This window comes from Tachypleus tridentatus, chromosome 2, assembly GCF_004210375.1.
Source record: "Tachypleus tridentatus isolate NWPU-2018 chromosome 2, ASM421037v1, whole genome shotgun sequence".
Lineage (NCBI taxonomy): Eukaryota > Metazoa > Arthropoda > Merostomata > Xiphosura > Limulidae > Tachypleus > Tachypleus tridentatus.
Window position 1 is genome coordinate 44805506 of NC_134826.1, and position 25091 is coordinate 44830596.

The window sequence follows — 25091 nt, forward strand, 5'->3', positions numbered from 1 at the left end:
CTGGATAGATGTAATGGCTTTTTGTACTCTTAAGAATGTTACATTTGGTTGGTCTGTACAGAATATCATCTTAGTCGGGCTAGTCTGGAATATCCCTTGAGTTGGACTGGTTAGAATGAAAGGAAGAGTTGGTCACTGAAGGTATCTAGTCAGAGTCACAGTATTTTCTGTTGGTTTAAGAACATACACATTGTGCTTGTGTACATTTTAATAGAGATTGTTCAGTCTTGTCAATTGACTTGGTTAATAGGAGAATTATAATTCTAATTTCTTTGTAATATCTTGTGGAGCTAGGCAGTTAAGATGAATTTGTCAATAGATTAATAATTGAACTCAATTAATTAATTATATTTGACTAATCAACACTCTCACTCAAGGCTTGGATAATTGAATTTAAAATTGTAAAAAAAATTAAAAATAAGAATTTTGTTAGTTATATTTTTGAGTCATGACACTAGTCAGTTAAGTTTAGTAATTTTGAAATTAATTAAAATGATGTGAAGTCATAATGGGAATATTTCAATTAATAGGATAATGTGGAATTTAATATGCTAATTTTAATTAGTTGATTATGTTTATGATATTAATTAATGTAGCTAATGCACAATGGTAATTAGGTTAGCTGCCTGTTTTTTCATTTTAAGCAAAACTGTTAGATATAATTCTCAAAATTAATTCAGTTTTACCTGAATTACCACACTTCATTGTGATCTGTTCTGATTTACCTACTCATGTACCCAGAGTTAGGAAGTGCTTGGTTTAGGATACTTGGAGGAAACTATTAAAGTACTTATTCAAAATTTATGTCTTTCGTATTTATTTATTACTTGGACTGTCTTTTGAACTTCTGAGGTATATGTGTGTGTGTGTATGTATATACATCATTAACACACCTAACATTTTTAACAGGTAGCTTTCATGGATTTTATTAACATCGTGTGTGATTAAAATTTCATTGATGTTTTGCATTTGCTGCAATTTACACAATTTTAAATTATATATATCATAATAACATTAGCATTGGTAGCCTGTTAGGTCTGATTTATTCAAAGTTGTAAACTCCAAGTGATAGTTGTAAAGGAACACTGATGGAGAAATAAGCAACAGTTGAAAACTGCATCAAATGACTACTCTCTCTCTTCATTTATTATCTTCCCATTTGTGAAGAGAAAGGTCAGCTAATTTGTGTTGAATTGTCAAATTTAATTTACTCTTTATGAAAGTAATTGAACTTTTAATGTGTGTGTGACGAGGATGTGTGAACTTTGGATTAAAGGTGTTTCATACATTAGATTTTTTGTTCATGGATGGAGAAATGTGTGTGGGGAAGCATGTACTCTTCATATTTAATCTTGTAATGATGTGCTGCTTTGAATGTGGAATAGAATGTTGTATATAACTTTCATCAATAGTCGCTGTTTCACCATTGAATTCTGTGATCTTGGTTATTCTAGCAACTAAAATGTTCCCAATTATCACTGACTCTGCAAATTAAATTATGTTCTGCCACCTCTGATTTAGTCTCAGTTTTTCGATAAATGAATTTTGTACAAGCCTTCTCTTACTGTCATTTTAATAAACCACAGTCATTTATGTGTATAAATTACTTCACAAGTAATTTACTTTATAACTAATTTATTTATTACAAAAATCATGTTACAATTACTTTACCTTTTAATCTGTCTCTACAGCCTCTGTGTTTGTTGATACTCTGAGTCTTAGTAGACTACATGAGAAGGTCTTCCTCCTTCCTGGACTGCCCTCAAGTGGATCAGCAGTAAGCTTTCAGAGTAACAATACTCAAATCAGGAGTTTAGTTACCCTTGGTGGACAAATCAGATAACCTGAGTGGCTTTGCTGGGTCAAAATAAAGACATTTCTGGGGATTTTATTCTCAAAGACCCATACAAGAATTCACCATGTGAAAAGCAAAGGGTTTTCAGATGTAGCTTTGCCACTTTAAGGGGTAGATCTTGCACTTTGGTTGCCATATTTCCTGGCAAAAATGTAAATATTTAACATTTGTGTATTGAAAGAACTCCAAATTTTTGAATAAAGCTAAAAAGAACTCAATAGATGTAGTAAAAATGAGTAAAAATTTATACAATACTTCAGAGTAATGAACTAAACAAACATATTTTTGCTGTGTATGTGGCTTGTAATAACCACTCAATCGCTTGCCCCTTGGCTCAATATATCATCAAGTTTAGTTGAGATTGTCTAAAGACAATAGGATTGATTATGGACAAATAAAGTTTTTACTTTTATAAGTATAGATTTCACTCATTGCCCTATAAGCTTCTACACCTTAGATACAAACTTATGAGGAGGCATAGATGAATATGCTGTATGTGTACAAACATAGCTTCTTATTAGCATACACAAAAATCTGTTTGTAAATATAATAGTGTTTTGGGATAACATTGGATCTTTTGATCCATCTCAACTGTCTCATCTTCTAAACTAAACTAAAAATATTAATAAATGTATTTTAAAAACTTAAAGCCAGCCCTTATCATTCATGCTCTTATCAAACTCTCATAGATTCATTTAAATTTACTATCTCCACAACATTCAATGACAACCCATTCCAAAGGCCAACCACCCTGTTAGAAAAATAAAACTGTCTTAGCTGAAGGTGAGTTCTACCCTGTCAGAATTAAAATATGTGCCCTTTTGTTCTGTTATACTCACTGTTAAGTACTAAAAATAATAATGTATCAACACTGTGAATTCTCTTTACAGTCATAAACACCTCAATTAGATATCCTCTGACACTTTTCTTTCTTTTCAAGTTAAAACAGTTCAAGAGATTGCAAATTCTTCATACGTGAAAACCCTTCGTCTCAGGCACCATTATAGTAACCCTTTTCTGAATTTTTTCTGACAATTCAATGTTTTTTAATCCTGTGCTCCAAGTGTGGCCTAACAAGTAGCCTACAAAATGAAATTATAACCTTTTTTTAGATTTCTATTCAATATGTTTTGCAGATACAACCTAAAATCACATTTGCTTGGCCATTAGCAACAACACACTTGGATGGTTTAAGAGGCTGATTATATATTACACCAAGATTCCTTTTTTCATGACACTGTTAAGGTTATTCTCATCTAAATTATACTTATTATTCAAGTTATGCTAATCCACATTCATTATCTTTTCCCTCGGTGTAGAATCCTGTATGTAGTGAGGGGACCTCCCAGGGAAAGTTCTATTCTTTCAGTTTACCTCCTCTGTGATCAAAACATCCACCCACGTTTGATGTGTGTGGTGACCCGTGAAGGGGAGTAGAGGATCTTGGTAAATGAGGAGTCCAACCCCAACACACCTCTTGGGTCAATTGGCTGGTCCACTTGGGCTAGGGTCAACCAAGTACCAGTGTTGGGAACATTGTATCTGATGCTGCTGTTTGGGTATAGTGCTCACAAAACCCTGGCATTGCTGCAGTGTTTTTGTTTGACATTGTAGTGTGTCCTCTCGTCAGGGTCCATGGTGGGTGGGGTCAGTGGGCACTGAAATTTTACTTTTTTATTATGGAGCCTCCAAATAAACTTAGATAAAATAGTAAAAAAAAAAAAGTTCATAATTAAACGACCATGTCTTGAAGATTCTGAGTAGCAATCTTTAACATCTGTAACACATGTTGTACTTCATTTTTTATCCTACATTCTCTTTCGACAAACCTTCAGGGCAAATGTCTCGATTTTTCATTCTGAAAGGACTTGCTGGCTCCCCAAAGTCAGTAAAGAAGCTTCGATTTAGTGATATATTGGTGGAAACCTCCACATCTTAACACTGTGAATTCCTCTTGCCTTCAAAGGCAATTGGAGATGTACCTATTAGGTTACACCTCATGCTACTTTGAATTCATTATGAGGAATTATTGTTGAGAGGGATTTCAAGAATATCCCAGAGTCACAGATTCTCGCTGGTTTCTCTACTCAGGGAGTTTCTGCAGTGAGGCGTATCTCCATTTACAATGATGGAAATACGATACCGACCAATATCCTCATTTTGATATTTACATCACCACGTCCACCTGCCACCATCAAGGCAGGTTATCTTATTGCAGGGTATGGCCATACATACCAAACCCTCTGATGTTTCCAGTGTCAGCAGTTTGGTTACTCAAAGACAATGTCGTGGTTCCTTGACATGTGCTTATTGCAGTGGCGAGGACCATGATGCCTATGAGTGTGAAATGGATCCTCATTGCATTAATTGCAATGGCTCTCACCCGTCCTACTTTTGTTCTTGCCCAAAATGTGTGGTGTTTGAAAACGATTCATAGCATTACTTATTTTGAGGCTCGAAAGTTGCTGTCCAACATTTCATCTCGGATGTATGCTGCTGCACTTTGTTCCACAACTACAGTGGGAATGCAGACAGATCTCTCTGTGCCTTCAGAAGAATCGGTCTCAAAACAAATGAAAAGTCTTTTGACCTACATAGTTATAAAAGTTTATGAATCAACTTCAACACCCATCTTTGTTCCTTACATACATTCCAAGAAATCCCAAGATCCATTTTTTTTGGTTCCGTGTATAGGCATTTCCTCGGATACATCTTCTTCTTCCACCCCAACATGCAAAACGATCATTCGTTTACATCCTCAGTTACAGGAATCCCTTTTCAACAGCAAAGACCTGTCTAATTGACCCAGGACAGATCCATGGAGGTCTATAGACCTCCCTAGAATAAGGACAGTAAGGAAAAAGATGTGGTCATAAACAGAAGGGTTCTCTACCCAATTTGCTTACACATAAATAAAAATAGCCACCTTGATACAATGGAATTGTCAAGGTTTATGTTTTAATTTGAATGACATTAAAACTGATTGCTTCCTACCATCCTGTATGTCTTTCCGTACAGGAAACATTTCTGAAACCTGCTGATACAGTCACCTTTTGGCGGTTTTCTTTGTACGGGAATGACAGGCTGTGTGATGGACGAGTGCATGGAGGAGTAGCACTGTTGGTTGATCAGCATGTGCCACATCCTGTCTTTGCCACTCGACACACCCTTGGAGTCCGTAGCCATCTGTGTTTCCTTGGGTCATACCATCACTGTTTGTTCTCTCTACCTGTCGCCTGGAAAGACCTATGATCAATCAGACCTTGATGCTCTCATTGAACAGTTGCCGTCTCCATTTTGAATCCTGGGGACTTTAATGGATGTAATCCTCTCTAAGAAAGTGCTGATATTGATAGGAAGGGTCGTTGTGTAGAGAGTAGGCTCTCTGATCACAACCTTTCTCTTTTCAATACTGGTTCTTCTACTTATTTTCATGCACCTAGTCAGTCCTTTACTGCTATTGATCTCTCAGTTTCCTCCCCTTCACTATGCTCCCATTTTTCTTGGAGGGTTGACAATAATCTACGAGGCAGTGATCATTTTCCTGTAATTTTGAGAGAGACTGGCCGTGGTCAATGCCACCCAACCTGAGTACCCCAGTGGAAGCTGGATCTAGCAAACTGGTTTTCTTTCACTGCTCTTTTAGAACTTGATCTTGCCATCTTCTATAAGCCATGAATAGACGACTGTGTGGCAGCAGTAACTGACTGTATTATACAAACAACTGCTCAATGTATTCCTAAACCTTCTACACGTTTTCCACTATATCCTCGTCCGTGGTGGAATCCTGCCTGATACATAGCATGAAAGTTTCAAAAACGGACCTGGGATACTTTCTGTAGATATCCCACATTATCAAACCTCATCGCTTTCTAGCAGCCCCGTGCACATGCTCGGTGGTTAAGACGTCAAAGCCAGAAGGAATCTTAGATTAAGTTAAAGACCAGCATATCTTCTACCACCAATTCCAAAGTCATATAGGACAAGATTCAAAAGGTTAGTGGGCAATATAATTTTGTCCTCCTCCAGATCTTGCTCTCTGATGGCCAGGAAGTAGCTGATACCCGGAACATCGCCAATACTCTAGGTGAAAGCTTTTGCCAAGTATCTAGCGCTTCTGTTTTATCTTCCACCTTTTTAGCCATCAAGACTCGAGTAGAGCGATTACCTCTTTCCTTTCGAGCTGATTGTCTCTCTGACTGTAATCGCCCCTTTACACTGGTGGAACTCAGATTGGCTCTTAATCGGTCTGGCAGTACGTCAGTTGGATCTGGTGATATACGAGATGCTGCGTCATATATCTCCTGCTCCTCTTGCTATTTTACAGGTTGTTTTAACCAGATCTGGCAGGAGAATATTTTTCCTGATGCTTGGCGCCAGGCTATTGTCTTACTTTTCTCTAAGCCCAGGAAAAATCCCAAAATTTCTTCAAACTACTATCCAATTGCTTTGAAGGGCTGTCTCTGTAAGACTTTAAAGAGGACGGTTAATGCTTCTCTTGTTTGGTTTATCGAATCAAACAACATCCTCTCGTCCACCCAGTGTTGGTTCCGACAACAGTGCTCGACCATGGACCACCTGATTCTACTTGAAACGGCAGTCAAGAGAAGCTTTTCACCAACGACAATATTTTGTATCAATATTCTTTGACCTTGAGAAGCCTTGAAAAAACTACCTACAAATAAATGGCCTGATTATGGAGAATACTGTGTCACCAGTTCTAGCCAATATTTTATGACACAGATTGAAAACCAAGCGATCAATTTAGCCTTACACCCTCCTCTACCTCACTATACTGGTACAGGTATGTTGGTGATACAATTTCTAGATTCACATTTACATAACACATACTTAGTTTTTTCAACCACGTTAACTTGATATTCTCTTACATTAAGTCCACCTGTGAAAAGGAAAAAAACTTACCAAATAGCCATTCTTAACCTCAAGAAAACTCGAACTGATATACAATTCAAAACAGAAATCCACAGAAAAATCACCCATACTGGATTATACATTCCCTGGGACTCGGCACATGAAACAAAACAAAAACTCAATATTTTAAGAAACTAAATAAACACAGCTTCAAAACTATTTTCACCCGATAAAATTATCAATGAAATCAACAAAATAAAACAACATCAACAAATATCCTCCAAAAACCGTGGAAAAACTTGTACACACCTAGACCAACAACGAACAAACAACAATAAATCCCAAGATAAAACAAACTACAAAACCTTACACTGATGCAGGTAATATATTCCTGACATCAGCGAAAAAATAATCAACATTTTGAAAAAAACTTATAACAAAACAACATTCCAGTAAACACCAATTTGTTCAAAAACCAGGTACAAAACTAAAGTCTATATTATCTAAAAACTACACTGACAAATACAACACCAACATAATTTATAAAGTACAATGTAACAACTGTCATGACTTCTATATTGGAGAAACAAGCAGAAAAATGGAAACTGGGTTCAAAGAACAAAAAAAACACCTTCACACATTTTTTAACACTGCAAATCAAGTAAACATAACGTAACCGTAGAAAACACCCAGATACTGAGTGGGGAACAAATGTAAACAAACACAAAATCTAAGAAGCCATACTTAAACAACAACTAAAACCAAAAAACAAAATTATACCAATATAAAGGAACACTTTTATACCTACACTAATTAATAACCTGTCAACCAACTCCAACGTCCCCTACAATCCTGTACCCGTTTATACTCTCGTCAGTTGCATTCTCTCTTTATCAACCAGAAGATGACTTAGAAAGATCGAAACGTTACTCTCTGCTTATCAATAAAAGAGTTAATATCCATCCCAGCCGTTTTGAGATACATTTTTATTTTAAGTGGGGTTCTCGTCATCAAGAATGTCTCCTCTGCTTGAGGAGCAACGTTGGATCCACTAACAGAAATCTCCTGCAAATGCCTGTAGAACATCACGCTTCTTTCATCTGTGGGCCCGGCATGGCCAAGCATGTTAAGGCGTGCGACTCGTAATCTGAGGGTCGCGGGTTCGCATCCCCGTCGAGCTAAATATGCTCGCCCTTTCAGCCGTGGGGGCGTTATAATGTGACGGTCAGTCCCACTATTCGTTGGTAAAAGAGTAGCCCAAGAGATGGCGGTGGGTGGTGATGACTAGCTGCCTTCCCTCTAGTCTTACACTGCTAAATTAGGGACGGCTAGCACAGATAGCCCTGAGTATCTTTGTGCAAAATTCAAAAACAAACTTTCATCTGTAACAACTCACGCGCTGTGCAACATGCGATGAAATTTGATTGTGTTTGTTTGTCGTTTTCTGAATTTCGCGCAAAGCTACGCGAGGGCTATCTGAGCTAGCCATCTTTAATTTAACAGTGTAAGACTCTATGCAAAAACGGCTCGTTTGGGTTGAGAACATATTTTACATAGAAGAGCGAACAACGTTTCGACCTTCTTCGGTCATCGTCAGGTTCACAAAGAAAGAGATAACTGACCGGAAGCTGACCACATGTTTGAAAGGGGTTGTGTAACTGAGTGTCGGAATGTAGAGGGCGGTATTAGATGTTTGAATATATAATTTTATTTATTTTATTATATTAATATAGGTATAAAGGCGTTCCTTTATATTGGTTTAAAATGGAAACCAGATTCAAAGAACATAAAAAGTCACCTTCACACGTTTTCGAACACTGCAAGTCAAATAAACACAACATAACCATAGAAAACACTCAAATACTAAATAAAGAAACAAACATAAACAAACGCAAAATTAAAGAAGCCTTACTTATACAACAACTTAAACCCAAAATAAACCAATATAAAGGAACGCCTTTATACCTATATTAATATAATAAAATAAATAAAATTATATATTCAAACATCTAATACCGCCCTCTACATTCCGACACTCAGTTACACAACCCCTTTCAAACATCCGCTCAGTTACCTCTTTCTTTGTGAACCTGACGATGACCGAAGAAGGTCGAAACGTTGTTCGCTCTTCTATGTAAAATATTTTCTCAACCCAAACGAGCCGTTTTTGCATATAAATTTCTCAACAAGTGGGTTTCTCGACATCACTGAGTGTAAGACTAGAGGTAAGGCAGATAGTCATCACCGCCAACTCTTGTACTGCTCTTTTGCCAACGAATAGTGGGATTAACCGTCACATTATAACGCTTCCACAGGTGAAAGGGCGAGCATGTTTGGTGCATTTTGACTGTGATATTCCTTTAAAGAGACTCTGGTCATGACAATCGGAAATAAGCATCACGGAAATTACTGTATGTGTAATATAATTATAAAACTGGACAATAGATGGCAGTAAGATTAGATATAAAGTCTTAAAATAACAGCTGCAGCTACCAGTTTACAACAAGGAAAAGTGTCTAAAAAAAAAGTGAGAAAGAAGAAGAATTAGAAAAACATCCACAGGTAGATTTTTTTAACGATTGTTAGGCCTGTCAGTAGTCGGTTTTTAACGTTGAAATCATAACGTTTTAGGAAACAATGGGAATGCAAATTTGTCAACATTTGAAATGCTAATCAAAATCATCCGTCATGTAATACACCTACAAATATAATTAAAACTAGTTTCTGAAATGAACAAGTAATTCCTGATCAAAATCTAACATCTATAAACAAACTTCAGTTTTTATTTGTTTATATGCCTCTCGCTAGTACAGCGGTATGTCTACGGATTTACAACGCTAAAATCAGGGGTTTGATTCCCCTCGGTGGGCTCGGCAGATATCCCGATGTGGCTTTGTGATAAGAAAAGATACACAAAAAACAACAACATTTGTTTATATAATCTGTTTTAATTTCTACTACTGGCATGTCGAAGTTGACTGCTAGCTTCCATTTATCAACGTTTTGCCGAATGGTTTAACATGTGCAACATAATCATTCTTAATATATATGTATTTGGTTTGTTGGTAAATCGGTTGTTATTAAATATTCACCGAACGAATTTTAATCTCATTTATAATTAGCAAAAACATCATAATCGTAAAGTTTTTTGTTCGAATATAATGCTTTGGATTTTGATAAAATGTATGGATGGATTTCAATTAGTCGTTACTTGCATGATCGTTTGACATCAACATTCTTTTCTTTTCTTCAATTTGATTGTATATTTTGTTAACAAATATAATAACAAAAATGTTCATTGTAGTTAACCAATTCATAATTTAATTTAAGTAAGATGTGCTTTTTTCTTCCCGATTTGAAAAAAGTCGTTCAGTGAAGAAAAAACATGAATATTGTTTCAGAAATCTGTATATTATTTTATGAAGTTTAAATTCTTAGGCCTTGTTATTGACTGAGTAATGTCGTTCATTATTGCATAATTACGCTGTGAAATTTGTAGTATCTTCTATCGGGCCCGGCATGGCTACGTGGTTAAGGTACTCGACTCTTAGGGTCGTGGGTTCGAATCCTCGTCACACCAAACATGCTCGCCCTTTCAGCCGTGGGGGCGTTATTATTTGACGGTCAATCTCTTTTTTTTGTTGGTAAAAGAGTAGCCTAAGAGTTGGCGATGGGTGGAGATGACTAGCTGCCTTCTTTCTAGTCTTACACTGCTAAATTGGGGACGGCCAGCACAGATAGCCCTCGTGTATCTTTGCGCGAAATTCAAAAAACAAACAACATCAAGTGTTTCTACTTAATAAAAGCAAATAACGTTTGTTTTCGGTTCAAAACCTCCATACACTTTGTCACAGCAAGTTCCAAGTAATAGTAATGATGTTTCTAGATGTAGTTATTTAGTCGGCCTGGCATGGCCGAGCACGTAAATCGTGCGACTCGTAATCCGAGGGTCACGGGTCCGCGCCCGCGTCGCGCTGAACATGCTTGTCCTTCCAGCCGTGGGGGCGTTATAATCTTACGGTCCTTCCCACTATGCGTTGGTAGAAGAGTAGACCAAGAGTTGGCGGTGGGTGGTGATGATTAGCTGCCTTCCCTTTAGTCTTACACTGCTAAATTAGGGACGGCTAGCACAGATAGCCCTCGAGTAGCTTTGTACGAAATTCCAAAACAAAACTTATTTAGTCTAAAAGTTATATTTTGCAAGGTCAGTTCTATTATTTCGTAAGTAGAAAGATTATTTTTAATTATCCGTGGCGCCAGTGCATTAGATCCGCGTGTAATGTATTCATGATGTCATATCTGCACCCTGAGGATGGAGAAAAATAAAGTCCTCCGTGACGAGAAATGGAGGCGAAACGGGAAAATCGTGACCCTTAACGCAAATGTATATGCACACACGATAAAAATTTCGTGAAGTTAGGGTCTGCACATCGCGTAATAAGAACGTTTTTCCAGTATCATGTAAGCAATTATTGACACAACTGTTTTAGTAGGAAGAAAGAACTTTTGAAGGTGTATTTCTTCAAGTCCATTCTACACAAGAGTGTTTAGAAAATTTTGTTAATCTCTCGGATAGTTTTGGGATTGATGCTTTAGTTGCAGTAACTTTTTAACATCAATAAACTGTTCATTTTGAGTATTTATTTTTGTTCCAATAACGTCATAGCTTACTTTTATTTATTTCGTTTGACTGACGTTGGTGGTACACGACTGTTATTCTATTAACAATTTACATGTTTCTGAAACTTGTTATTACACATACGCATTCCAAAGGAAAGTGTTGTTGTTGTTTTTAACACAAACCGAGGAAATAAGATAATGGTCTTTTTCCTTTCCTGGACTGCGTTAGTCAAATATAACTACAATTTTTCTTTTTTCTAGTTAAACAAGCTTGTGTGTCTTGTGTACTATTTCGCAAATACAGTTATGTGGTTCTAGAGACGAACTGAAACCGTTTGAATCGGCTAGATGCTTTCTGCTGCAGTGTACCTGCCCAGATACAAGATAACATTTCGAGTTACGGGCTGGTGGGTTAGTGGGCCACATATATAAGCCAACAACGTATTACAACCAGCTTGTATAACTACGTCACTCCTGTAGTTCTACTGCTTGCAACCTGGTGCTCAAGTCCATTAGTTCTGACGATCGCAAATTGGGTCTGTGATAACCACTGAGAATTAAACTTTTAGTTATCTTCACTGAAGAAGAATCGTCTTAATGTCAGGGCATTTTATTCAAGTAATTTTGATAGCGATAGTAGTGGGTTTGGGTGAAGTGAAGCCAGCCCACGCAGAGACTACTGATTCTTGGACGGGTTACGTGCAAGATAAAGCTTTACGTCTTGCGTACCATCTGAGTAGCCATTCTGTTGAGAAACGGGTACGTAATATTTTTGTTACAGGCTGTTACTGTTTCATTTTCACGTTTGTCGTTTTTAACATTTAGTTAAAATTTAAGCAAAAATCTATGAATTTCAACCCAGCTGAGCTCATATAACGAAGTTTACAAACAGTTAAATTGTTCATAACGTTTATTTGCTGTATATTTATCGTAATACTTTTGGTTCGTTTCGAATGCCATGAAACTACTCATTTTCGAATTAATTTTTAGTTACTTCGAACTGATAATAAGGATAATGATTTAGGCCTAGCCTAAAATATCATAAGCCGATCTGATCTCATGAGTTGTTATTAAATTTAAGGTCGAAAATACTGCTAAAATATAATTAATGAAGACTGAACTAATGTAGTCTAATTTTGTTGTTGTAAAGCGCAAACTTACACTGTTGGCTACGTATGTTTTTCTCACCACGATATTTAAACCCGATTTTTAGCGTATATAGCGCATCGAATTTTCCGCTGAGCCATCGAAGAGCGCATACTGACGAGGCTTTGTAATCAGTTGTTTGTCACTTAGTTGATAGTTTGTTTGTTGTCAAGCTCAAAGCTTCACAATGGGCTATATGTGTTGTGCCCATCATGGAAATCGAAACCTCTTCACAATATTATTTGCGTTCTTTTTCTAAAAACACTTTAAACCATACCTTATAAACTAAGTCATATCAAGATGTATGTTTTGGTGATGAGTTTACACTTAGTTTAATTTATTTGAATTTTGATTTGTTTTTATGATCACTAGGGTTTAGAAGTTATTTGAAATGGCTTGTTTACTCACACACTAATTTATTTTCTTCAGATAGTTCTTACAGACACATGAAATACTTTTAGGCAGGATAAGAGTAAATTAATCTGTGAAATCTTTTATCCCTTTTTGATTTGTTTGTTTTTAATTTCGCGCAAAGCTACACGAGGGCTATATGCGCTAGCCCTCCCTTTTTTTAGTAGTGCAAGACTAGGCAGCTAGTCATCATCACCCACCGCTAACTCTTGAACTACTCTTTTACCAACGAATAGTGGGATTGCCCGTCACATTATAACGCCAGCACGACTGAAAGAGCGAGCATGTTTGGTATGACGGGGATTCGAACCTGCGACCCTCGGATTACGAGTCGAGTTCCTTAACCACCTTGCCATGCCGGACCTTCTTCCATTTTTATAAGACATATTTTTGTGCGCCAGTAAAACAAGCTTGGGGCGTGAGTATACCTGTTTCAGTGCTATTGCATATCGGATTCTCCAGCAGCCTGCCCTCAAACCGAAATTCGTTTAGGCAAAAATAAGAGTAGATTAATCAATTAGATTTTGGGCGTGGTCAAATACATGAATCGAAAAGGTTTGACCTCCTGACTCTAAAACAGTAATTGGATCTCAAATTTGTCAGGAAATGACTGGAATATGAGCAAAATGTTTGTATTTGGATAAAACGAACAAACTCGAAACCACACTATGAGCCACTACACCGCGGCTAAAAACTGGAAAAATGTGGTCAGTCGCCACTTCCTGGTCGCAAGCACAAAGGAAACAACTAAATCTAGTTGTCCTAACTTTAAAATTGTTGTAAACAAACCAGTTTTTTTGTAGAATAAAATATTGTAAAACCTGTCATCTGTGTGTTTGAAATGGAAGAAATTTATTTACTTTTATTAAAGTTAAGGGTTAAAATAATTACCAACATCATGCACATGGATTCGGAAAAATAGAATCTTATCTTAATGAAAATGATTAGATGGTTAAGGCGCTCATCTTATAATCTGATGGTCGCGGGTTCGAATCCCCGTCGCCCCAAATATGCTCGCTCTTTCAGTCGTGCTGGCGTTATACTGTGACGGTCAATCGCATAATTCGTTGGTAAAAGAGTAGCTCCATAGTTGGCGGTGGGTGGTGATGGCTAGTTGTCCTCCCTCTAGTCTTACACTGTTAAATTAGGGACGGCTAGCGCAGATAGTCCTCTTGTAGCTTTGCGAGCGAAATTCAAAACAAACAAAAGTAAATCAGAAATATTGTTCGACAAATATTTGAATATTTTCAGTGTTATATTAGTTTGTTTTATTGCCATTCAAATACTTCGTAAATAAAACATTATTATAAAACGTATTTTTATATCGTACAGAAAACCTAAATAAATTTGCAGAGTGAATGATGAAATTAAAATATAAACTAATTTTTGTTTTGTTTTTTGTGAGAAAAAGTAAATGTAGATGGAGCTCACGTCAACAAGGTTGTTTTTGTTTTTTTAATGCTGAATTTCAGGACACAGACAGACAAGGTAAAGCTAAACTGACCTTTGAACATTGTGGAAAGAATGATGATCCAGTTTATGTGAATGACTTTGTAATTGAACCCAACCCAGTGGTAGTACCAGGACCCATTGGGGTAGGGATGACACTGGACGTCAGAGAAAATCAGACATCGCCACTTCCAGTGCGTGAGAAGTTGTTATTTTTTACGTCGTAATTAGATTTTTTTCTTTGTTGTTGTTGTCATCTGTTTATTTTCTTAGGGAACCGAAGTAAAATCTAATAAAAAAAGGACCTGATTTTCCCAACTTATAAGTAGCTTTGTGAATATGATTTATAAAAGTTTTAATTTAAGTCGTTTGATTAAATGATTTGTGTCTGTTTTATTAAGAACGTTTATTATTAACTGATTCAATGGACATCAAATATAAATTTCACTTAAAAACGTTTTCAGGTAAATATTTATGATCTTCAATTAAACATGGCGCAGATAGCCTGGTTGCTTTGTACCATAAAACGCCAAACAACCAATCAGTTAAACAGAATGTACCTCAGAACAGCTGATATGGTTATTAACACTTTTATTGATAAGCAGAGAACAACATTTCGATCTTCCTGGGTCATCTTCGGGTTTGTCTTTGTTAACCTGAGGATGACCTAGGAAGGTCAAAACGTCATCAATAGTTTGACAGTATATTCTTCTTGCAACCTTCTACAAACCTCTGTGAAAATAATTGCCAAAATATTACAGTTCTCACTTTGCAACTAAATTAAGAGCAGCAATTGTTTTTTTGTTTTCAGTTTAGTTACTACTGTTACTACAGTTTCGTAAGATTTTTAGTAATGGGTGCTAGTAATTTTCTTATCCTCCAACAGGGAGCGCTAAGAAGTAAAACAAATGAATTGTTTGTTTATTTGTTTTTGAATTTCGTCTTTCCTAATTTAGCAGTATAACACCAGAGGGAAGGCAGCTAGGCATCACCACCCACCGCTAACTCTTAGGCTACTTTTTAACCAATGATTAGTAGGATTGACCGTCACACTATAACGTCCTCACGCTGAAAGAGAGAGCATGTTTAGTGTGACGGAGATTCGAACCCGCGACTCTCGGATTACGAGTCGATCGTCTTAACCGTGTGGTTATACTGGGCCAAACAAAATTAATTCGGTCGATATAATTTTCTTTTGTCCTTCGTACAAAATCATATTTAATTCAAAAGTATTACTACTTAACAAAAAATAACAAATAACTCTTCGCTGTGCTAGATCTATTGAGAAATTTCAGGTTTTTTAGTAATTTCGCTTGAATTTTCACCGTATTCTAAGGTTGCAGTCGTTGAAGGCCAACTGGTTTGGCCTGTTAAAATAGTTTCTTGTTCTGACGTCCACTGCCTGTCTGGATTCGTACGAAAAGATTTCTAGGAATAGCTAAAACTTGTCTGGTTATATATTCAGCCTATTTTATTTGTTTCTTAATACCTTAAATGTTCTTGTAGCTTCGATAAAATGGAGAAGTTATGTTTGTATATGAGCTACAGATTTCGCTTTAATATATTTTCTTAATAATAACAACACAGTGCTCTTCAAAATGTCATTGACCTTGGGAATAACAGTACAGGTAACACTATGTAACACAAACTTGTTCCTGGATAGTATGTGTTATTTCTTAATTCCTTATATGGTGAAAGAGCAGAAAACTTTGTTTTGTGACTTGATAATGAAATTTAGAAATTAACCTATTTTCTATGTAAAAACTGGCAAATTTGCACATTTTCATTTACATAAAGTCTGAATAAAACAACATATGAATCAAGATATGCATATATTTACACTAAAGTTATACAAAAATGAACAAAAATGTTTAGAAGTGAGTAGTTTTTCGAGATTTGCGACTGTAATGTAAATCACTTTCACGTATCAGCCTCCAATGTCGTCTCCCATCGTGTTTTCATTATACGCTCCTTGGTAGCGACGTTCAAAGTCCAGTATATCTTGGTGGAAGCACTCGCCTCGCTCCTCTGAGTATGTTCCCATGTTCTCCTTGAATTTATCAAGATGAGCGTCAAGGATATGAACTTTCAGGGACATCCTGCAGTTCATTTTGCCGTAGTTCTTCACCAGAGCCTCAACCAGTTCCACATAATTTTTGGCCTTGTGATTGCTCAAGAAACCCCGAACCACTGCGATAAAGCTGCCCCAAACTTTTTCTCTCTTCCAACTGAACTTCTTGGCAAATTCTGTGCACTCTAGGATCTTCTTTATTCGTGGTCCAACGAAAACACCAGCTTTGACCTTTCCCTCAGACAGCTTAGGGAAGAAGTCTCGAATGTACTTGAAGACTGCAGACTCCTTATCAAGAGCTGTGACAAATTGTTTCATAAGACCCAATTTTATGTGTAATGGTAAGAACAACACCTTCTGGAGGTCTACTAGAGGCTCACACTTGACATTGTGCCTCCCCACAAAGAACTCGATCATTTGGGACCAGTGCTTCCTGTTGTAGTGCACTTCGGTGTCCCTGCTGTCTCAAAGGCAAAGATAACAGGGAAACCTGGTAAAGCCTTCTTGGAGACCCATTAGGAATGCTGTCATTTTGAAGTCTCCGATAGTCTCTTAGCCATACTCATCATACTTCAAGACTTCTAGCAAAGTCTTCATGCTGTTGTATTCCTCTTTGAGGTGCACCGAATGAGTCAGGGGAAAAGATGGATACTTATTACCGTTATGGAGCAGCACAGCTTTGAAGCTTCTGGATGAGCTATCAGTGAAGAGGTACCACTAGTTCGGGTTACAGGCAATTCCATTTACCTTGCACAGACCGAATACATTGTGACAAAAACAGAGCCCATCTTGACGAGTGAAGAAGCTTGAAAATGTCGCTGACGCTTCCTCTGACTTACGACTTGTACACTTTCATCTAACAAATCCCACTCCTTGAGTCTAGATGTCAAAAGCTCGGCATTCGACTTTCTTGGACCAAGATCTCTAATCAAATAATTGAGGTATCTTTGGTTGGGGTAGTATGGGTTTCTTTCACCAGCTGCATCACTGAAATTGTAATCTGGATCTTCAACGTCTACCTCTTTTTCTGATTTGCTGCTCTCTTCTGAGGATGGCTGCTTTCTCTCTGGCGGAGTGGGTACAGGGAACTCAGGGCAGTGTGACATTGGGGTGATGGATGATGGAATGTCCGGATACATGATAGCAGATGCACTCTTGCCAGCCCGACGTTTGGAAGGGTTCACCATGCAGAAGTAGCAATTGCTTGAGTGATCATAAGGTTCACGCTAAATTCTTGGAATAAGAAACTTCATGGCTCTCTTTTCCCCTCTGTACCATTCTGAAGAAGAGCAAAATAAAATTGTTATTATGAAGAATACATTTATTTCATCCACAACTAATGTGTAAGAGGTTCATGCAAAATGTTTTATGTGTGTTATTTTTCTATACAATTGGGAATTAAAAAAACTTGAAATATATTTAAATTTTCAAAAGTCTAAAATTTGTATAATGTAAAATCTTACTATTTAAGCAAGCAAAAATTCTCCGTCTTATCTTCTAGACTTTTGCAGTGCTCACAGGTAAAATGAAGTGCAAAGGGTTTGTCTTCATTCCCGTCAGGCATGTTGAAATATGCCTTGCAGGCTTCACACATTTTAGCAGATGCTGCCACAGAGTACTTTTTCGCTCTTATCTTGATAAATTGGCCACATACACAGCAGAATACGTCTGGAGAATGCTTGCAGCTTCTTCATGCCATCTCTGATAAAATCAGATTGATCTATGTGTTCACATAGACAGCTAGAACTAAATTGAGGTGGTGAGTGGTGAGCCCCTGTATATATATTACTATGGAAAGTTCTAGAAAATTCTGAAAGGTTCTTGAAAATTCTCGTAAGTTCTACAGCATTCTAGAAAATTCTTGTAAGTTCTACAACACTCAGCACTGAATCTACCTGGAATGTTATGAAAAATGGGTAAATTTGAAAATTTCATTACCCAGGTCACAAAAGTAAAGTTTGAAAAGAAAAATAGGTCATTTCCATAAGGCATAAGCAATTGGGAAATAACACTTTCTGCCCAGGAACAAGAAAAGGTAAAACTTTTGTCGCACAGTGTAATTATCCCTTATGTATGTGATAAATTTAATGTACGTCACACTTGAAAATATCTAATGATCCGTGTACTGTGATCTTTTAATAATTTCTTCTCATATGCAAATCGTTTATCTGTTGAATTTCGTGCAAAGCTACATGAGGGCTATCTGCAATAGCCGTCACTAAATTTTGAAGTGATAGACTATAAAGAAAGCAGCTAGTCACCACCGTTACTTTCACTGACGAATAATGAAACTGACCTCTTGATCCGGCATGGCAAGGTGGTTAAAGTACTCTATTCGTAATCCAAGGGTCGGGGGTTTGAATCCCCATCACACCAAATATGCTCGCCCATTCAGCCAAAGAGTAGCCCAAGTGTTGATGGTGGGTGGTGATGACTAGCTGCCTTCTCTCTAGTCTTACACTGCTAAATTAGGGATGATTAGCGCAAATAACCCTCGTGTAGCGTTGCGCGAAATTCAAAATAAACCAATCTAAACAAGATTGACTGTACCATAATAACGCTCTCGCGAATCGAGCACCCTAAATATTGGGTCAAGTGATATGAAAATAAGTGGCCTTAAAAGCAAGTTTTTTATGTTAGCATAAGCTGTCTTGTAAGTAACACAAAACCACTTAAGATACCCATTCTTGAGAATAACTGCACAGTTATTTGCACTTTCCTTTTTAAAAATCATCCAAATAAACCTTTGTACCCTGAGCGAATGTGTACTGACTACAAGATTAACAAAGTACTGGACCCACAAGCAATTCGGTGCATAAACAATTTATGAGGAGAAACTGTTTATAAAGCTGACGAGATCTAAACTCAAATTATATCAGTCTTAGGTTAAGGCCTTATTACTCTTAAAAAATAAACCCATTTAGCAGCTAACGAGTAAAATTGTCTCAAGGTTCAGCCACGTTGCAAGTTTCTTTGTTGTTGTTTTTTTAATGTAATTAGACTTACAGCATTCCATTCTTCTGGTAAGATCTCTTTTTTTGAAGAAGTATATTCGTTTGGTGATTACCCTGTAGTAACGTTTGTTTTTTGTGTATTTTTTTTAATTTCGAGCAAAGCTACACGAAGGCTATCTGTACTAGCCGTCTCTAATTTAGCAGTGTGAGACTAGGGGGAAGGCAGATAGTCATCACCACCCACTGCCAACTCTTGGGCTACTCTTTTACAAACGAATAGTGGGACTGACCGTCACATTATAACGCCCCCCACGGCTGAAAGGGCGATCATGTTTGGTGCGACGGGGACTCGAACCCGCGACCCTCAGATTACGAGTCGGGTGCCTAAATCACCTGGCCATGTCGGGCCCCGCAGTTAGGACCCAGTTACGACCATAACTAGTATAACTCTCGGAGGTGTTGATCTACAGGTGGCGCTCGAGAGAGATACTGATATGCATCAATTAATAAAAGAGTTTAAATGTTGTATTTCCCATAGGTTTAATTAAAATATTATTTTGTTTTTTTAAGATAATCATAAGCTGAGAAGCAGAGAAAATTCACACTTTTTTTCAGTTGTTTTTCGCATTCCGTTACTCTACTTTAGGTTTGGTTTGGTTTGTTTGGGAATTTCGCACAAAGCTACTCGAGGGCTATCTGTGCTAGCCGTCCCTAATTTAGCAGTGTAAGACTAGAGGGAAGGCAGCTAGTCATCACCACCCACCGCCAACTCTTGGGCTACTCTTTTACCAACGAATAGTGGGATTGACCGTCACATTATACACCCCCACGGCTGGGAGGGCGAGCATGTTTAGCGCGATGCGGGCGCGAACCCGCGACCCTCGGATTACGAGTCGCACGCCTTACGCGCTAGGCCATGCCGGGCCTACTCTACTTTAAAGTGCCAAACCTTGTGGCAACAATCTGTTGCCATTTTACTTTAAAAGACTACCGTTTTATTTGTGGAATGTTTTAATTTTAAACTTCAAAATGAAACACCATATATTAGAAGTTACAAGTCAATCTAAAAGTTGTGAATATGAGCAAAAGAAATAGCCCTTAGAATAATGTTTCTACATTTATTTCTTTTTCAAAAAGCGAATAATTATCAGTATTTTTACAAGACACGAAATTTAGGTTGTATCTACGTCTATTTGATGTTAAAAAATCAAAATGTATCTTTCTATGTACGCTGAGAAGCAATGTACAGAATAGAACTGTCTAGTATGGTTGAGGGAAGAAAACATTAGTGGTAAGAGATACAAGGTAAATAAACGTTGAGCTTGGATATATTAAAACCGTTTTGGAACCTCACCACGTCGTTACAGTCTATGTCTTCACAGCCTCCTGATTTGAATATTCTAAATTATTTTAACATAACGTACCTAACCCTCAATATACAATGCACGTATTTAACTGATAAAAGATAAAAAAGGAGTAATTTAGTTCAGGATATTATAACACAACATCCTTTCATAATTTTTTGAAATGCCTATTAATTTTTTCGTAATTTTGATGTGGACCACGAGGATGTTGAGATCATCATAGAAATGGTACACAATGACAACTGTTGATTAAAAAGTATACACGGGAAAGTTTTGGTATTAACAACTTCATGATGAAATATATATTTTTAGGTAAAACTCACCATGAGTAAGAAATTGTCGTTGCTTTTCGGATTGGCTGTTTGGCTGCCTATTCCTTGTCTACCTAACGATGTGGGTTCATGTACTTACGAGGATCTGTGTAAAACTCGCCTGTTCATCGAAGGGGAATGCTTAGACTCTGTTACAAACGACACGTTTTCCTGTAGTTGTCCATTCGAAAAGGTTTCTATTAATTTTGTTATTTTAAGGCATATATTCTGTATGTTGATAATCTGAACGAATACGCGTGAGAAAACATGTATTTTTTATGGAATATATACATATTCCCTTGTCATTGGGAGGTGATGTTTATATCCATCAATGGTTAACAGTAATATCTGTCAATGGATAATAGTAATATCCTTCAATGGCTAAAAGTAATATCTACTAATGTTAAAAATTAATATCCGTCAATGGTTAACAGTAACACCTATCAATGGATAATAGTAATATTCATCAATGGCTGAAAGTAATATCTATTAACAGTCAAAATTAATGTCCATCAGTGGTTAACAGTAGTATTCATCATTGGTTAACAGATGTGTTTACCAATAGTTAACTGTATATAACAACTTATAACGGCTAATGCTATTTTGTTAAACTTCCACATGGTGACATTTAGCATCCTGGCAATTAAATATTGGTTCGATTTACTTGAAGTCTTTTTAAACTGCCAAATTATATTTTTCCCTTTATTCACAAGGTATTCAGTTGAAGACCTGATGTTAACTGTTATTTTATGTTTCAATATTATATATATATATATATGCTTTTATGAGTTTTGAAATCAATTTATATTTGGATTAATCTTGCTTATATTAAGAGTGAAGAAAGAAAAGCTAAATAACAACTGATTGGTTATCGATTCAAGGTTCCTACTTGAATGACATGAAAATGAGAGATACGTATATAAAACTTAGCTCAAGTTAAAATCTACATATTGTTTGTTTTTTTTTTTTCAGGGGGAATATCATTTGCTTCCTGTGGTCTTCAACATTTCGCGCCTCCCAGCATCGATGCCAAAATATCTGTTGGAAGGTGAATTTTACATCAAAGCCGAGTTGATAAAAGATGGCAACCACCTTGCCTGTTATTCAACGACTATTAATCTGGAACTTTGATAGCGTTTACTGGAAACCCTACTCCCACCACCACAAACAACAACATAAAGTAACTATAATACCATATCTAGAAAACATAAGGTGATGTAATCAACATCGACGTTTATTTGAGCAACTGCTAAATAATTTAAAAACGTAATACTATTGTAATAGCCCTTTTTTTACTGCGAAATAATGTAAAAATGTAATACTATTGTAATAACTTTTTTTTTACAACAAAACAACAGCTGTGTTTTCAAAAAGATGCCACAGGGTCCCAGTTTGAAAAGCACGGTTGTTTCAAACAGTCAATCATGCTTTGAAGTTAGATGTATCGAGAACAGTTTTATTTTCGTTAACCTATTGTTTGTGGAGTGTAACAGGTAACTTTTCCCCCGTTTTCTACTTGTTCAAAATTAACGAGTTTCTGAATCATACCGTTAAATTTAAAAATACAATGAATTACAAGAATTCAGTTTACACAAAAAAATCATTGAAAGTAAACTTCATAAACACCGAAACTATTTTACTGCAGATTTTATAAACACCGAAACTATTTTACTGCAGATTTTATAAACACCGAAACTATTTTAGTGTAAACTTTATAAACACTGAAACTACTTTAGTGTAAACTTTATAAACATTGAAACTATTTTATTGTAAACTTTATAAACACTGAAACTATTTTACAATAAAATTTATTATGATTTTTGTGAAGCGATCTCTTAATGGGGTTTGTTTTTTTTTATTGGAAAGACTTCCTGAAAAATTCAATCTTGATGATTTATTGGAAAAATACAAATGATTGAGTTGTTGCTAACGTTTTTCCATTAACCCTTTCAACTTCACAGCAATATATGGTAAATATATATAAATATATGGTAAATGGTCGCCTCTTTTAGGCTTTTGTTTTGTTTGTAGTCAAGGGCAAAGGTACGCAATAGGCTATCAGTACTGTACCAGTCATGGATATCGAAACCCGGTTTTTAGCGTTATAAGTGTTTAGATTTACCAGTTAGTCACTGGAGGGAGGGTAATAACTAAAAATGGAAGGCATTTCAAAATAACTACGACAGTAATTGGCTTATCTCAGTTTTGCATTGCAGTCTATCTACATTAATAGTTTATTTGGAAGTGAGTTTGACAGTCCTATGAACTTGCCTATAAGAAAATTAAGCTTATACAGTAACAATATCTGAAAACTAAAGTATTATATTATTAATCCTATTGCAACAATATCTGATTATAATAAAATTAGCTCAATAATTTCATAATAATAGTTTAAATAACCTAAACTTATTTTTTCTTACCTTTTGTATAAGGCTTCCGATAATTCAAGAGTTATGTTCGTTTTATAATCAATAGATTTTTATTTTTCCAAAATAATATAATAACTTACCATTGGACAACCGTACCATAAAATTGACTCAAGCTTAAGGCTCTTCCTTTTCAAGTTTTTTTCAGGAGTTTCACTCTCAAAACATTTCTCTGTATTATAAATGCATTGTAATATAATAGTGCTTCAAAGATTAGAATCATTTTCTGGCGTATCGGTTTCTAACATAAAAATTCATCGGAATACTGCAGACACTGTCTACCATAACTGTTCTTTAAAGACCGTAAATAATTCGTATTGCTATAAAGACAGTGTAAACAACTTTAACTACAACCATTCTTAATAACTTCCAATACAATGGTCATCTGGAAAAAACGTCAGATCCTTCTAACTCAGTCTCCTGAGGACTATTCTTAAATAAGCCCTCAAAAGAGCGTTGGCGCTTTTAAACTCATCAGTCAACCGAAGACTATGTACAGTTCTTAATACAGGAATAAAAGATTTAGCACAATAGTATTCTGACATAGGATTCTTACAACTCAAACAATTCTTAAGACATTCTTTGATGGATTGTTTGGGCAGAGTATATAATTCTTAAGACAGCAAAAACCTTTTAGAACAATATTTTTTCTCGTATAATATTTTCTGAATACTGTAACCAACTCTTAATACACTAGTACACCTTTTAAGGTAGCAATGTCTACTCAACATATATATATATATACAAGGGAATTCTAGAGTCAATAAGTGATTTTAATTGGCATAGTGATCGTATAATGGTTTAAACCTTTTTTTTTAATTCGTGTGTTATTATGCACTTTCTACCATGTAAAGTCTTGGAAACGATAAGTGAATTAGCGTGTACTTTTAAAATATTAATGGTGGTTGGGCGCATTCAGTAATTTTAAAGTGTTCTTACAATATATTTAACAAAGGAAATAGAAATGGAACAAGTTTGTATAAACACGAATAAATTTGTTTTAACAATCTTAACATTTTTATATTGTTGTGTCGTTTCTGTGTTATATAGAAGGTCTAGCATGGCTAGGTGGTTAAAGCACTCGAGTCGTAATATGAGGGTTGCGGGTTCGTATCTCCGTCGCACGAAAAATGGTCGCCCTTTCAGTTGTGGGGGTGTTATAAAGTTACAAACTATTCGTTTGTAAAAGATTAGCCTAGGAGGTAATAGTGATAACGAACTACCTTTACTCTACATTGTTAATGTAGGGACGGCTAACGCATGAAAAATGACCCATTTCATATCCTTTTTTTTAATTAAATCAAAACGTATAGAGTAAATATTTATTTCTAATAACGTTCAATAAATTTATGTGCATTTTTTTTCAAATGCTATGTTGCTTATATTTATTTATTTCATACATACAGACAAATTGCAACTTCCTTCTTACTTGAGCGAATATTACTTTATATTCTTATTTAAGCCGAAAGATGGGGTTAGCAGTACAAGCACGATTTAGACTAGCATTAATTATTTATTTGAATGATTCCTCATTGAGACAATAAAGCGTTATTAATTTCGTTTGACTTTACTGCGAATCAAAATTATAAGGTTGTTTGATTGAGAATTCTGT

General features: G+C 36.1%; 1 protein-coding gene across 1 annotated transcript; it reads left to right on the plus strand.

Moving 5' to 3' along the window:
• The first annotated feature begins 11649 nt into the window (after positions 1-11649).
• LOC143242447 (ganglioside GM2 activator-like) lies at positions 11650-24492 on the plus strand. Its single transcript, XM_076485853.1, has 4 exons — positions 11650-12106; positions 14377-14547; positions 21055-21246; positions 22026-24492. Exons 1-4 carry the CDS (start codon positions 11945-11947, stop codon positions 22182-22184), a joined length of 684 nt encoding a protein of 227 aa, XP_076341968.1. The 5' UTR covers positions 11650-11944; the 3' UTR covers positions 22185-24492.
• The last annotated feature ends 599 nt before the right edge of the window (positions 24493-25091 follow it).